General features: G+C 36.2%; 1 protein-coding gene across 2 annotated transcripts in view; it reads left to right on the forward strand.

Annotated features, from left to right (window-relative positions):
• The first annotated feature begins 2426 nt into the window (after nucleotides 1–2426).
• LOC129263716 (integrator complex subunit 11-like) overlaps nucleotides 2427–16048 on the forward strand; it is a 32425-nt gene continuing 18803 nt past the window's right edge. Inside the window, exons 1-12 of one of the 2 annotated variants that reach the window (XR_010293925.1) lie at nucleotides 2427–2576; nucleotides 3660–3757; nucleotides 4273–4346; nucleotides 5349–5460; nucleotides 6474–6533; nucleotides 7846–7902; nucleotides 9841–9939; nucleotides 10912–10946; nucleotides 11693–11773; nucleotides 12825–12947; nucleotides 14351–14405; nucleotides 15439–15534. Coding sequence is in view for 1 of the 2 variants with exons in the window: in XM_064101096.1 (XP_063957166.1) it covers nucleotides 2549–2576; nucleotides 3660–3757; nucleotides 4273–4346; nucleotides 5349–5460; nucleotides 6474–6533; nucleotides 7846–7902; nucleotides 9841–9939; nucleotides 10912–10946; nucleotides 11693–11773; nucleotides 12825–12947; nucleotides 14351–14405; nucleotides 15439–15534 (918 nt within the window). In the remaining variant the exon portion in view is untranslated. The remainder of the gene's footprint in view (nucleotides 2577–3659; nucleotides 3758–4272; nucleotides 4347–5348; nucleotides 5461–6473; nucleotides 6534–7845; nucleotides 7903–9840; nucleotides 9940–10911; nucleotides 10947–11692; nucleotides 11774–12824; nucleotides 12948–14350; nucleotides 14406–15438; nucleotides 15535–16048) is intronic. The other variant, XM_064101096.1, reaches the window with a different exon arrangement.

Consider the following 16048-nt stretch of genomic DNA (forward strand, 5'->3'; position numbering starts at 1 on the left):
CGGCCTTGTAATCAACGAAGTATTGTATTTCTGTGATTCTATAAATCCCTATCTCAGAAAATAAAAAAATTGTATGATGTGCATACTGTACAACATGTACAGGCACGGATCCGGGGGGGGGGGGGCTGAAGGCACACGAGCCCCCCCCCCCCGTAGGATTTGAAAAAGAGAGAGGCAAATTGACCTTACATATCCAAAACCTTTTCTTTTTTTTTTTCTTTTTTTTTGCTTGTTAGTTATACTTGGGCGGACGAATAATATTGACCTTAAATTTAGGGGACAACATTTTTTATTAGGTATTTTGCTTGTCAAATTTTCAACGGGTAAAATATGGCACCCCTTTTTGAAAAAATCCTGGACCCTGTAGCACACCAAAAATTTCAACTCTGGATCCGCATCTAGTGTACCTGTAAAATGAGACAATATTTTTGCTTTCTTCAATAATATAATCAATACATTTTGGATTTTGTACCATTGTTTAAAAAAAAGAGAAGTCGCTTTGTCGTATTTCATGTATTATTTAGCCTATTTCATTCCGTGGAACTTGCCCTTGATGCCTACTTTTCATTTCTTTCTTTATTACCTTTCTCAATCTTTATTTACCTTTCCATAGGCTAAACTTAGTTGCACTGAGATTGGGGAGCCATAAAAATATATGAAGATATTTTTTGTATTTACTTGTTGGATTTTTCTGAACGAAAATACCCCCTTTTGGAAAAAATTGATCCGTTCCTGCCTCTTTTTCCCCAATTATAACAAATAGCTAGACTCGACGCTGGGTCAGATCTTTTTTTTGGGGGGGACAGGTTTTTATTGAGAAAAAAATATAGGATAGCCCAGCATTTCAGTACCAGACGATTATGGTTATCCCTCAAACTATTGTGATTAATCATAGATTTTAGTTCCGTGAATGATATGACGGGGGGGGGGGGTTACCTTGTTATAGCTATTTGTCGATCTTCCTTTGTTATTTTTATTATCAATTTTGTATTGTTATATCGATACACCTATTTGACAAGCGGCGTGCCAATTAATTTCATAATGAAACATTGTTAAAAAAAATCATTATTTTTAGGACGTCGGATTAACACTATTTTTTTAAAGGTATTATTATCTGAATAATTGCACCGCCGCTGAAATGTTTTGATTCCTTGATTTTTCAATCTTTTCTTAACAATAACAACAATAATAGCGGTATATTATTTACCCAGGGTAGCCACTTCAGTTCCGAAAACTGGGCCCAGCGGGCCCTGCTATTATTACCCCGGCTTTAGCTGAGCTGTCTATATAGCGCTCAAGCATTCAAGGAATTAGTCCTGCCGGGTATACCCATTCACCTCACCTGGGTCGAGTGCAGCATTCTTTAAAAACACAAAAGGCAAACTTGAGGATGGAGGAATGGATGACCGGATGAGGAGTGACAGCACTTTCCACCAAATGCTGTCCCCTTTCGACCCTTTTAGAGCGTGTTGCTCCCTCACCCTTTCATACGGTGATGGGCAATAATTTCTATCTCGCCGATAAAGCCTATATATATAGCACAAATGGGAAAATTTAAAAGGTGACAAAAATATTTAAGGCCTATGAGACGAGCATTGAGGCCAATTAGAGCATCCGAGATCATAGCCTAATTGGTGGCCTTATTATGGATTAATCTAAGCACTGCTTAAACATTGCCATAAGGGATATCGAATGCTGATTCAGGTAGGCCTATTATTAGTGAGGTAGGCCTATACGATTGACACATTTTAGAAATGTAAAAATTAATTAAGATTAAGATTAATCTTGAAGTAAATTACCCCCCCCCCCCAAAAAAAAAAAAAAAAAAAAAATTGGGAAAATCTGATAACAGGCGATATATACTTCAGGAAACGCTAATGAGCTTTTTTAATCATCAGATTTTTAAAGGGAAAGCGGTTTGAGAATAGCGGCTAAGTTTGAACTTTTTTTGGGGGGGAGGGGCCTGGCCCTTGGAAGCGGGGGTGCCCGGGGGGGGGGGGGGGTGACTAAAATGGTGTGCCGAAGCAGCTATCAGCCATTCCCCTGGAAATCAGATTGGTGTACTAAAATGTAGAAACTTGACCCCCCCCCCAAAAAAAAAAACCACACATTTTGATCTTAGAGTGATAATCTTTATTTTTGCTTGTCATTTTTCCCCCGTAAAAAACCGTTCCCTAACATGAGGAGGGGTGCATGGAGGGGGGGGGGGTAGGCCGGGTTGTTAGGCCCAGACCTTTTTTATTTCTCTATTCGATTACGAGTAGTGCATAATAAAGCAGAGTCTGAAGTAGTGAGACTAGATTTACAATGTACTGTTGTTGCCTCTTTTTATAGAGAAAGAGAGTTTTGGAGAAGAAGGGAGTGCATAATTATGAGACTCGATCAGACATGAAATCGTATTTGATTCGAGTCTGTTCAAGCAGCTCGTAGACGTAGACTACGCACTGATCATTGGCATGAACTAGTTGAACTGATGAAGCGCTAACTTTATTTTCGAAGGATTTAGACTACCCATTTCTCCACGGATTGATGCTATTTTCACCTCAAGATGACAGATATAAGGATAGTTCCCTTAGGTTTGTATATTATGAGCCTATGTGTTTATATTTGATTGATAGTAATGTTTTTTACCGTGTTACTTTGCCGATTATTTCGTTGACAGTCCCATGTATTGTCATCCATGTTTGTTATAAATTATAATAGATCAACATTGTCATTCACAATGACAGACTGCACGCGTGTATGAGCTGAGCTTGACAAGTTGATCATACGACACTGTCAATGATTTGCAGGATTTTAGTGATTCTTTGGTGGTGGTAGCTACTAATGAATCAGCGTCACTAATGCCATTAATTATTTAGTTTTTTCGCAATTTGATAAATGAATTCAATTAGGAATAGGAATTTATACTTATAGGATATTTTTTTCTACTGTTCTATTAGTATAGTTCTCTCAGGCCCCTCAATGGCCTCAAGGCTTCAAGCCAAGGCAGGCCAGGCATCTTTTTTCAGGGAATTATTTTTGCAAATTTGTTTTATCAGCATTGTTTTTTTTTTTTTTTTTTAGGGGGGGAATTTGGTTATAAACTAATCTTAAAGTGACAATTAAAACTGACGATCCTCTGTGCAAATCTGCTTAAAAGATGGAACAAATTACAAATACAATCCAAAAAGTGTTCCGTTGATTGAGGCCAAGTCAATCTTGACGTTCATATGCCATATTAATCAATATAATGATTGTGGGCATTAACGGAAAGACAAGGCAAGGCGGCCAGCTCAATGTCATTTAAGCTTTCCAAGTCAAGTCTGCTGGAGCTGTTCCCACTTGCAATCTTGTCCAGGGGCCTGTAACACAAAGCTTAGCCTTAGCTGTATTAGCAATGGTCGTAGAACATTTTTAACAATTGATTGCATTGACTACAATGGCCAGTCAGTCGTAAAAATCAAGCGTATGATTGATCACTGACTTTTGTGTGACGGGACCCAGATGATGTTTTGTGTTGCTATAAAAATCATTTAAACAATAAGATATGGAAGCAAGACTCCAAAGAGTTTAGAATATATCCTTTTAACATGTTGACTACAAATACATGATTCCCAGTTTGAGTTGGCAATGCTAGTAGAATAAGTGATTGTATGATTTGACATTCATTTTGAAAGGGGCTGGTCAGGATGTTGGACGGAGCTGTATTCTTCTGACGATAGGAAGTAAGAATATCATGCTGGATTGTGGGATGCATATGGGCTTCAACGATGAAGTGAGTATACCTCCTTTCCCCATCCTCCTCTTTTTCTTCTTCTTCCTCTTCTTCCTCTTCCCTCCTCCCTCTCCCTCCTCTTCTTCCACCTCTTTTTATCAGTCATGTCATTCCTTCTCCTGTTTTCCTGTATCTTTTCTTATTTGTCCTCATTTTCTTTTCTTGTTCTCGTGTTGGCTTCTTTCCTTGATTTTGATATTTCCATTTCTGTTATTCTTTTATATTTGTTCTTATTACTCCACATGGGTATGTTTGATTATAAAAAAGGGACTTTTTGGTCATTGTTGTCTTTTAGTATAAATTTCCACTTTCCCTCTTTCTCTCTTGAAAAAAAAAATTCTTAACCATCTTTTTCCTTCTTGTTCTTCCTCCTCTTCAAAACATTTCCATTTTCATATATTTCCGCATATTCTTTCCAAACTTACTCTGTTGTAAATCTCAATACTCTGTTCTTCTGATGACCTGCCACAATATCTAATTTTGAATGTGTGTTTTTACCCTTTTTTTCCCAACAGAGAAGATTTCCAGACTTCTCCTACATCAACAAAAATGGTGGATTGACAGACCATCTTGATGCAGTTATCATTAGGTATTTGAATAGTTCTTGGAATATTTCAAATGATCTTTTTTGGTTTATTCAATTATTAGTTGATTTATTAATTTATTTGTTTTATTTCTGCATACCTGTTTATTTGTTTCTCATGAGTAACATATTTAAGTGTTTATTCACTTCTCTAAGGATTAGTACATGTTTTGGGGGAGTGTATCTAAGAACTAGACAGCATGGGCAAAAATGGGTGGCCACTTTAATTATTACACTGTCGCATGGAAGCGTTGTGGTGTGACCTTTCTGACTCTCACCTTGTAATCATTGTCATGTGTTCGAATCCCACCATGGCCTAATGTCCTTTGGCAAGATGTTAATTCAGACTTTCCCACACTCCACCCAGGTTTATGTGAAAGCCTATGCAATATGCCTTGCAGTTGAGTCTTGGAACTCTTGTCTTGTTGGAATGCTCTCAGGGAGTTGAAAAGTGCTTACCGGTACATTGTTTGCAGGCATGCCAGGGTCCGATGACCACGTTGAAAATAATTCCAATGTAAAGTGCTTAGAAACGCAAAGTTTTATGCACTATATAAACGTGAAGTTGGTTCAGTTGGTAATGTCGAACCAAAGGTCGTGGTGGATTCAAGTCTACCCTGTGCGGATGACTGCGTTGTGTGTAAACATCGCTCCCCTGTTCCATAGATGCAGGCTATGTTACAGTGGAAAACACTCCATCCCTCGGATAGCATGTTAAATGGAGGCCCCGTGTAAAGGAGAGTCGCCACTTTTGCACGTTAAGACCCCACTGCACGTTTTGTATAGAGTAAGGGGAAACCTGTAGTGGTCCACCTGCACTCCCCCCAACCAGTTATATCGAGAGGAGAGACCTGCGGGTCACTTTGATTCAGTTTGCTTTTCACCTCCCGGGCACAAGAGATGCCAAACAAATACAAGCAGCCATGCATATATCTCTTAGTATCACATTTCTTCATAATAAATATTGTTCTCCAAATAAATTGCTTTTCATGTTTTTTCCATCCCCAGCCATTTTCATCTTGATCACTGCGGAGCCCTCCCTCACATGTCTGAGATTGTCGGCTACGATGGACCCATATACATGACACAGCCCACCAAGGCTATCTGCCCCATACTCCTCGTAAGTGTGCATGCCTATTGCGGCAATGCATTATTCATTACACTTTTCAATCTTCAAATTGGCAATATTTATGTTAAGTGTTATTTTTTCTTCCATTCATTTTTATTCAAATGCAATATTTTTTGTATTAGAATAAAAAAAAAAGAGTAAAGTTTGATTAAAAATGTCTCAAGGAGTTACACATTTTCAAATTTGCAACAGAAAAACAAATTTTACAAAGCATTGAATCTAAGAAAATGGGGTAATAATATCCAAGTCCTTAGGAAGCGCATAGAGACATTATTCATAATGTGATATGCGCTATACAAGAACTGTATATTATGATACAATAATAAAGGGCACAGTAATTATAGACTCTTGAAAACACATTTTTTTAATCTTGCATGATGATGTTGTTGACAGAATGTTATATCAAAGATAAATGCCAGTTCTGGTAATGATTTCAAAATGAGTACGTACAGAATCCAATAAAATGAGCACCCAAGTGTCTGTTTGGATAAATTGTAAGCTATGAACCAAAGGACACTGGAAGAAACTGTGTCATTGCTGAGAAATAAGCAAAATAAGCATGGGGTACGCGCAAACTGTCAAGTATTTTTTCCAAGCAATAATAATACACTGTCCCACATGGCTTTATCTGTGTTGGTTATTTACTGTGTGATCTTTTTTCAGCCTAGATTTTATGATTTCTCAAAGTTTCATTAGTGTAACTGTACCAGATCAAGATCCACAATAGTTACAATTATTCTTGGTTTTACAAATTTTCTCATGATGTCAGCATTTACAGCGACTACTTGCATTTATATTTTAACCTAAAGGCAGTCAGTACCTGTGTGTCGATATGTCATGTTTTAACTTTTAAAATTTTATTTATTCTTTTAAATAGGAGGACTACAGGAAGATAATCGTAGAGAAAAAAGGAGAAACCAATTTCTTCACATAAAGGCAGTCAGTACCTGTGTGTCGATATGTCATGTTTTAACTTTTAAAATTTTATTTATTCTTTTAAATAGGAGGACTACAGGAAGATAACTGTTGAGAAAAAAGGAGAAACCAATTTCTTCACCTCACAAGTAAGTATAAAGTTGCCATAAAAATGCCTGCTCAATTTATAAATCAAAATATTCCACCAGTATTTCCTTCTAACACAGATACTACTTGACCTTTTCTACGCGTACATTTCACCAATGCACACTCGGTGCCACACGAATTTCGCATTTCACGTTAAAAAAACCAATCCGTTGTTTCCCTCCCTGAAAATAATTCAACACAGAGAGGTTCATGGCCCAGCACACAAAGATTTAATTAGACTTTATGTCTTGTAAAACCACATAACTAATAACAGTAATAATAATATGTTCCATTTGTATAGCCCAGCTACTATAATTGCATATACTCTACTGCAGTTGATACTTGGTTTCATATTATACCCCAGCTGTAGCTGAGCCGCCGTATAGGCGCTAAAGCATTCAAGGAATAAATCCTACCGGGTACCCATTCACCTCACCTGGGTCGAGTGTGCAGCACAGTGTGGGTAAATTTCTTGCTGAATAAGGGAAACACGCCATGGCTGGGATTGGAAGCCACGTCCTTCTGATTGAAAGACGAGATACACTGTAATACAGTGCGTCCCCCAAAAAACATCCCTCTGAGATATGGTAGTATTCTCTATTGAATGTACAGGACCAGAAAGCTCAATTCATGTTCTAACTTCTATGAAAATTTCATTGGTCTCGCTTCAGTGGTTTTGAATACACATGTAACAGTGGTGCGTTTCAGCCCATTCCAAGTTTGCTGCACTGATGTATTTGCGTCGTCTCTAGCATGTTTGCCCTTATTTCAGCCATTTATCAGAGGGACATTTTTTGGGGAGACATTGCTGTATACATTTAAACAATCAAGAATATATTTTCTACTGGAAATATAAGTAAATTTATAGTAAGTAAATTGTTAATATTTATATTGCTCATGAATAATAATATCAAAAGTATGAATATGGTATTATTTTTGTATATAGGTATTTTTATTGTGATGTCGAATGAAACCCATATGATGGGTATACACATGATGCACCGGTGTGTTGGCTCATTTGGTAGGGCGTCCGTCTCACAACTGGGAGGTTGGGAGTTCAAACCCCGGCCGCGTCAGACCAAAAGGCATTAAAACATGGAAGTTACTGCTACCCTGTTTGGCGTTCAACAATTAAGGATAGAGGCTCGTCGATCTGGCGCTGTACAGCGGCTGCCGGGCCCACAAAACAAATGGGTGAAACAAATTTTCAGAGTATTTCATTTCAGATGTCTATTTCAAGCAATAAAATATGGATGGATATTTAGGGATTCAATGATTTTCGTTATCTTAATTGACCTCTCTTTCAATCCACAGATGATCAAAGAATGCATGAAGAAGGTGGTGGTGGTGAATTTACATCAAATCATTCAGGTAATTGTGATGATTAAGAAGACAAGAGTAGTAAGAAAGAGGGGAAGGGGTGGAAGAGGAGAGGCAGGAGGGGTACATGTAGGAGGTGGGGGGGGGGAGGTAGGGGGAGAGGAAGAGGAGGAAATGAAGGATTCAGCAGAATCACTAGAAGTATTTGAATAGTATCTAAAATCCTATAAGTTTTCATGTTATTTTTGTTTTAAGGTCAAGTCCACCCCTGAAAACTCTTGATTTGAATAAATAGAGGAAAATCGAACTACCAAAACGCTGAAATTTTCATCAAAATTGGATGTAAAATAAGAAAGTTATGACATTGTAAAGTTTTGCTTATTTTTCACATAACAGTGATATGTACAACGCAGTGATATGCAAATGAGACAGTCGTTGATGTCCCTCACTCACTATTTCTTTTTTTTTTTTTTTTTTTTTTATAATACAATATTTCTATTTTTTACAGATTTGACAATAAGGACCAACTTCACTGAACAATATAGTATTTAACAATGTTAGTTCCACATGTTCAGGGAGGAATTAATCATTGTTTCACTTGACAATGAGGAGAAAATCAGAATATTTCATATAATAAAATACAAAAGAAATAATGAGTGGATGATGTCATCAGTCTCCTCATTTGCATACTGAACAGGATGTGCATATAACTGTTTTGTGGAATTAAGCAAAACTTTAAAATGTCATAACTTTCTTATTTTACATCCGATTTTGATGAAATTTTCAGTGTTATGCTTGTTGGATTTTCTCTTTTTATTCAAATCAACTTTTTGTTGGGGTCGACTTGTCCTTTAATATTGTAGCTAATCTGCTCTGTTCATGCACCCACACGTATATGCAACATTATGATTTATGTAATTCCATAGCCCCTCGTTCCATCTACGCCTCTGAATAGTTCACTTTATAAAATTTATTATTAAGGAGATGAACATGGAGGAGTACATGTAAGAGTAGAAGGAGGAGGAGAACAGAATGATTAAGTGATGATGTTGAAGATGATGATGATTATGTTGATGATGACGATGATGATGACGATGATGATGATGACGATGATGATGATGAGGATGATGTTGATGATGATGAAGATGATCAGGGAATAATTTTGCTTTACAAATTTGAATAGCATTTTTGGTCATAAGAGAAAATCTCTCAACTAAGTAATGTACAGTCCTATGTAAAAATATGCTATACAGAAGACTTTATGCATAGCAGTCTTTAAGCGCCTTGAGCACTCTCCAGAGTGGACTTGACGCGATGTATCATTATCATTGTTATTATGATTTTAATCATGTGGAGCAAATTCCGATGCGATACCAGGAAAATTATTCCCCGATGATGATGATGGAGATGATGATGATAATGATGATCATGGTGATGATGATGGTGATGATGAGGATATTGATGATGAAAAAAAATCCAACTTAAACTCCTTAAATAAGGGCAACATACTGAATATGGTGTGTGATCTGACTTTCAAAATATTATTTCTCGGTCATACAGTAATCACAGTCCTTCCAAACACTAATTAAATCTTACCTGTTCAGTTAATCCACATAAAAAAGGTACAGATGGTACATCAGTTAACCCTTTCTTTATATTTCTCTTTCCACAGCTAGTTCTTTTATGATTTTACTACTAATAAATAAATGTTATTTTGTACGCTATTGAAACATCTTTGATACCCTTTAACAGTAATTATCCTATGTTTGACATTTATACTGCATCAGCAATTTTGAAACGGGTATTGTGATACTTGCAAATATTTTGTTTGAATTTCATGAATGTAATTTAATTGTCTTACTCTATGAAGTGCATGGAGAGACTATTTTAATTATGCATGTCATATATCAATCTTTATTCACATATTTATGAAATGAAAATGATCATATAACAATCAATCTCGTTCATTTGATACTTTTACCTTTGTAGGTGGATGACGAGTTGGAGATAAAGGCTTATTACGCCGGTCACGTGCTAGGGGCAGCCATGTTTCACATCAAAGTTGGGCAACAATCTGTTGTATACACAGTATGTCGTATTGCATAATCTCAAAAGGCTAGATCTTCCAAAAAGTTAAAACCATAGGCCCGAATTCACAAAGGTGGTTTCGAAAACCACCAGTTCATTCTATAGTTTATACAGATTTCCTGTATAAATTTGGCTTAATTTATCGAGTATACTAAAAAGTGTCCAATACTGATGCGCGCCTTTATCACATTTGCTCCAAATTGACGCCTGTTGCCATGGTTAAGTATGCTATTTTATTCATGAGTCCACTGTTTTGAATTAATGAGTCCACTCTTCAAAACAGTGGACTCATGAATAAAATAGTGTACTGTGACAAAAACATGCATCAGTATTAAACATGTTTTAATATAGGCAGTAAATTAAGCGTAAAGTGATTGGTTTAAAAACTACCTTTGTGAATTTGTTCCATACTGTTCGACTGGTATCTACGGGGCTCACAAATGTCTTCAGGTGGATTTCCAAGGACGTGAATGTCGGGGGCGTCGTGGTCTAGTGGTTATGATTCTCGTCTGTTAAGCAGAGGGACGTGGGTTCAAATCCAAGTCATGGCATGTTTTCCTTCAGCCAGAAATTTACCCACATTGTGCTGCTCTCGACCCAGGTGAGGTGAATGATATTAGGTGAAGAAATTCCTTGAATGCCTAAGCGCCTGATCAAGGTAGCCATGATAATGCCAATGTAATAATAATATGGGAGAATAGTTTTTGGAACTGAAATGGCTACCATGGGTAAAATATGATATTATTATCATTATAACAATTTACGAGTCTTCCAAAACCTGTGAGCAAAGATTTTGTGCTCTTATGCCGCATCTAGATCTACGTGTAGATATAGATCTATCATGATATAAGATATAATGGTAATTGTCCTTGATTTTACATACTTTCCCATGAAATTAATGTATGCTGCAATTACATCCCTTTACCCTCGAGGGAGTTTGTCTTTGTTATTTGTCTTTAATTTATTTTACAGGGGGATTACAATATGACTCCAGATAGGCATTTAGGGTAAGTTACACTTTTTGTAATGATCTCAAAATGAATTCTAATTGAACCCACTAAAATGACCTGGAGCCCGTAACACAAAGCTTAGCAATGATCGTAGAACAAATTTTCACGATCGATTGCATTGACTACATTGCACAATCAATCGTAAAAATCAAGCTTACGATCAATCGTTTTGCTTTATGTTACGGAGCCCAGGTAACTGTTTGTATAAGAAAGAAGAGACCCCATGATCTTGTATGAAGATGTTTAATTGCTGAGAAATCAGAAAATAAATAGATCTTCCTGGATTCCCATTCCTGTGTGTTTGAGAGATTTTCTGTTACTGATTGGTAGCTGTCGGTATTTGTAACTTGTTAGCTTAACTATAATTTGCCTTGGTGGAACTGGAATTAGTATGCCACTCTTACCACTTTTCAGGTCTTCCAAGCATTACCAGTTATTGGTCCGTTTTTCAAGCAATTATAAAGCACAGTCCCACATGTAGTGATCTGTGTTGGTGATCTTCAGTGTGTTTACTTTGTATCTATGATTTCATGATTTCACAAAATTATATATAGGTTGTGACGATCTACAACGATATGGCAGTCGACCAAGATTTTTACAGACTTTCTCATGAAATCAGTGTTTACTTCAACTGCATGTACTCGAGTCAAGCTTTGAAAGGGATATTTGTGTATTATTGAGTTTTAAGAATTGTGAACCTGAAGATTGACCAGTTTTTTGTTTCTTTTTAAAATTTCTGTTAGTGCTGCTTGGATTGATAAATGTAGACCCAACATCCTCATCACAGAATCAACTTATGCGACCACAATCAGAGATTCAAAGAGGTAAAATATATTTTTTCATTTGATATATTTCTTAATGATAAGGATAATATACAAATAATGCATGTAAGCTCGTGCATGCAAGGCCAAATAATGACCGATGTGTGAAAAGAGCCAATGGATATATACTGCACCGAGGTCTGCAGGACCGAGTGCGGTACATTAATTTGGCAAGTTGAGCACAGAGTTCATTATTTAGGCAATGCTCAAGAATGCGTGTATTGTTTGTTTTATACAACCCTCACCCATGTCACTGAGTTAACCCAAATGCTATATTTGATCTAAATTCTAGATAATTCTAGATAATTCCAGAACTCGTACTATCCTGCACTCTGACATCAGAGTGCAGGATAGTGCATTTTGGATGCAATATTGCAATTCGCTGAATATCATGTGATCCAATTTGGACCAATCAGATTACAGAACATTCTTGGGAGTTGTATGATATATAATAAACTGGGCTGAGGGGTGTCAGAGCAAATTCACTCTGTAGCATGCCCGAGATGCTTATCAATGAAAAATTTTAAACAAAATTAAGAAGGATTGAAAAAGAATGTCTTAAGGTGTTTTTTTTTTATTTTGGAAGTTAATCCGGTAGGATTAATTCCTTGAATGCACTGAGCGCTGGTGATGGTAGCTCGAGCTAAAGCCGGGGGTAATAATACCAAGCGCTTTGTATCCTGAGGCAAAAAGCGATATATAAATCCAGCTATTATTATTATTATTAATTTGTAATGTATTCAGGAAGGCTTTTGCATAGAGGATTGGGTGCACAAACAATCTTTCCTCCAGGTTTTGGAAACTCATACGAAGTATTTCATTTGGAATATTTCTTCATTCAAATGCTACATCACTATAGGCCTACTGTATATTGTCATTTGTGATATACTGTATACCACTTCCAATTTCGGTAATAATTGACTTTTCCTGCATTCCTACAGCTGACCCCGACTCTGTGCCATTTTTATTCAAACAACATCAGCTCAAAGTATAATGATGATATGATAATATCTGTGATTATGAATCTTTCAACTGTGTGATTTATCTGTTATAGGTGTCGAGAGCGAGATTTCCTAAAGAAGGTTCACGATTGTGTATCGAATGGAGGGAAGGTCCTTATACCTGTCTTTGCATTGGGTCGAGCCCAGGAGCTCTGCATACTACTGGAATCATACTGGTGAGGATGAGACTGATGATGATAATAATAATTACATGTATAAGATAGTGCTCTATTAAAGGGGAAGTTCACCCTGAAGAAAAGTTTGTTGTAAAAAATAGCAAAAAGATAATAAAAAACATTGGTGAAGGTTTGAGGAAAATCTGTTCAAGATAAAGAAAGTCATTAGAATTTTAAGTTTTTGATTTTTAAGGTCATAAACGAGCAGCTGCCCCATATGTTATGTAATATAAAATGCATGAATTTCATTTTTTTAATGGTTCCTGATGACTTATTTTTATTTTATTTTCATGATCGGGTGTGAAATGATTTGTCAACTGATATACAAAAGGTAGAGTAAAAACTATCTTTAATTTTCTGAGAAAATGACATTTCATTGATTTTTTTTACTCTTCGCTATGTAGGAATGCTGCTCGCATATGACGTCACAAATCAAATAATTAAAATTCTAATAACTTTTTAATTCTTTGACTTTTTTTTCTCAAACCTTCGGCAATTTTTAAAATTATTTTTTTTATTTTTTCCGCTATTTTTACAATAAACTTTTTGTCAGGGTGAACTTCCCCTTTAAAGCAGATGCAAACCAGAAGCGTTAGTAGCACCACCTCAAATCCTTAACTTCTCATACCTGGCCAGTTTCCAAACCCATAATGCAACATTCAGAGCCGTGTAATCTTGTAATAGCGACCCACTTGAATGATAATATACACAAATTCATTTCTCAATACACTGGAGTAGGATTTGAATCCACGACCCTCCGATTAAAGGTTCAGCATGGAGAAATATAAGCCTTAGAAGATTGCTCTCTGATACTAAAGGTGGTTTAAAACTGCCTCAATCACAAGAATCCCTGTTAAATTACAATAACTTTTTCAGGCTAAAAAATACCCATTAATTATTTTTGCATTCACCCCTCCCCGAAACATACGCTTCGGGGTAAGTTCCTGAAGTTGCGAGCATACAGTATGGTCTGATAAGCACGCAAGGCGCGCGATTCAAAATCGCTAGCTCAGCAGCCACCCACGGCGCCCGCGCCCAACTACACGCTGGGCTAAAAGTTCCCATAATTTGCTTTCCCACTGTCAAAATACCTGCAACCTTGGAAAAAATCCCCTCAAAATTTCTCGTAATTTTTATGAGTACCTACTTTCTAGCAGGTATTTTCTTTTGGGGATATTACGCGTAAGTTGCTTTCACATTGCCAAAATTAACTGGTATTTTCTGATCTGGGTAAATTTCCCGATCAGAAAATATGTGGAACTGAAGAACTTCGAGATGGTTTGAAACCAAATTAAATGACAAATTTATCTTATAAAGCCTAACCTTGATTGGAATTCCTGATGCCATTTACTACAATTTCGATATATTTTTAATTTGTTTTAATTTTGATGTGTATTCTTTAGGGAGAGGATGAATCTTAAAGCACCTATCTACTTCTCTACTGGACTAACAGAAAGGGTAAATATCAGGGCCCCGTCTTACAAAGAGTTGCGATTGATCCAATCAATCGCAAACTATGGAAGGCCAGCAAAGTCAACATATAAAATGCATGTTTGTTCAAAACCAATTTTACATATGAATGTATATCCATAGATTCATTGATTTCTTGACAATTTGGTGTGATCTCCTTTGTTTACAAAGGACATTTTGCAAATTTCCTGTAGAAAGAATTATAACACTGATGGATTTCCATAGAGTTAATATTGATTGGATTAATCGTAACTCTTTGTAAGACGGGGCCCTGATTTGATTTGATTGAATAAACTGGGTCCCATTTCATAAAAGTTGCTAAAATAGCAACTTTTGTTTGAATGTCTACTACCATGATAACAGTGAAATTCTACTTCCTGATGGGCTCTGCCAATGAAAGTTGGCATTTTAGCAAGAGTTGCTATTGTAGCAACTTCTTATGAAATATGCATGCAGCTTTCAACAGAGATTATTTAGATATGAACTATTCTATTCATTTATAATCAATTAGACTTTGTGTTTGGAATCCAGTCTTCATAAATTGATTATTTCTACGACAGGCAAACCTCTAAGGTGCTCATGTCATTGACCTTTATTTGTGCATGCTCTAATTGTATCTAAACACTGACTTATTGGGGTTGATATGAATATATACCTGCCAACTGTCCCAATTTAATAAGAAGATTCAGAGCTTTTGGGAAAATGGCACCAAAACTGGAACAACCTACGTCATAATATAAGATCAATAACAGATTTCAACCGATTCAAATCTGTGTTAAAAACATACCTTTTTAAAAAGCACATGTATTAGCCCTATACAAAATCAAAACAATTAATCCACATGCATAGAGACTATTTATCTGGTACTATGCATCTCTAAGAACTGATTATTATTATTATTATTTTTTTTTTTTAAGATCCCCTAAAATCTGAATGTTCCATTTTGTAAAATTTTGAAGAAATAAATTTTACATCAATGAATATTGTAAATCTTCTTTTGTTTCAATGTATTGATCCACAGGCAAATCATTACTATAAGCTCTTCATTACATGGACAAATCAGAAGATAAAGAAGACATTTGTGAAAAGAAATCTCTTTGAATTCATACATATCAAGGTAAGATAATAATGAAATATTTTTTAGTTTTTTAACTAATTCTTTGATAATAATGATTGGTTGTGTTTTAACTAATTCTTTAATGCTGATTTAGTTATGTGTATTGATCATTTGGAACTCGCTGTATCCATACCATACACATCATATGTAAATAGTCTTGGAGTACCAGTACTGACTCTCGCCATGTTACAGAGGGTTGCGTGTTTGAATCCCACTTTGGCCTATCATCCTGTGGCAAGGCATCAATCCACATTTTGCCACTCTCAACCCAGGTGTTAAATGAGTAGGATGCAAAAATCTAAGTAGTATATCTAACAATTGAATCTTAGAACTCTTGTTGGAATGCTCCCCAGTGAGTGGAGAATGTGTAGATATTGTGTGCTGGCATGCCAGGATCTGATGGCTTGGGTAATAATTTATCTGTAAAGTGCTTAGAGATGTCATTCTGACGTATAAGCCAGTTCACAGTTAGCTCATGATCAAATTTCCTCAAATGACCTTTGTGATTTTTCAT

Source organism: Lytechinus pictus, chromosome 6, assembly GCF_037042905.1.
Source record: "Lytechinus pictus isolate F3 Inbred chromosome 6, Lp3.0, whole genome shotgun sequence".
Lineage (NCBI taxonomy): Eukaryota > Metazoa > Echinodermata > Echinoidea > Temnopleuroida > Toxopneustidae > Lytechinus > Lytechinus pictus.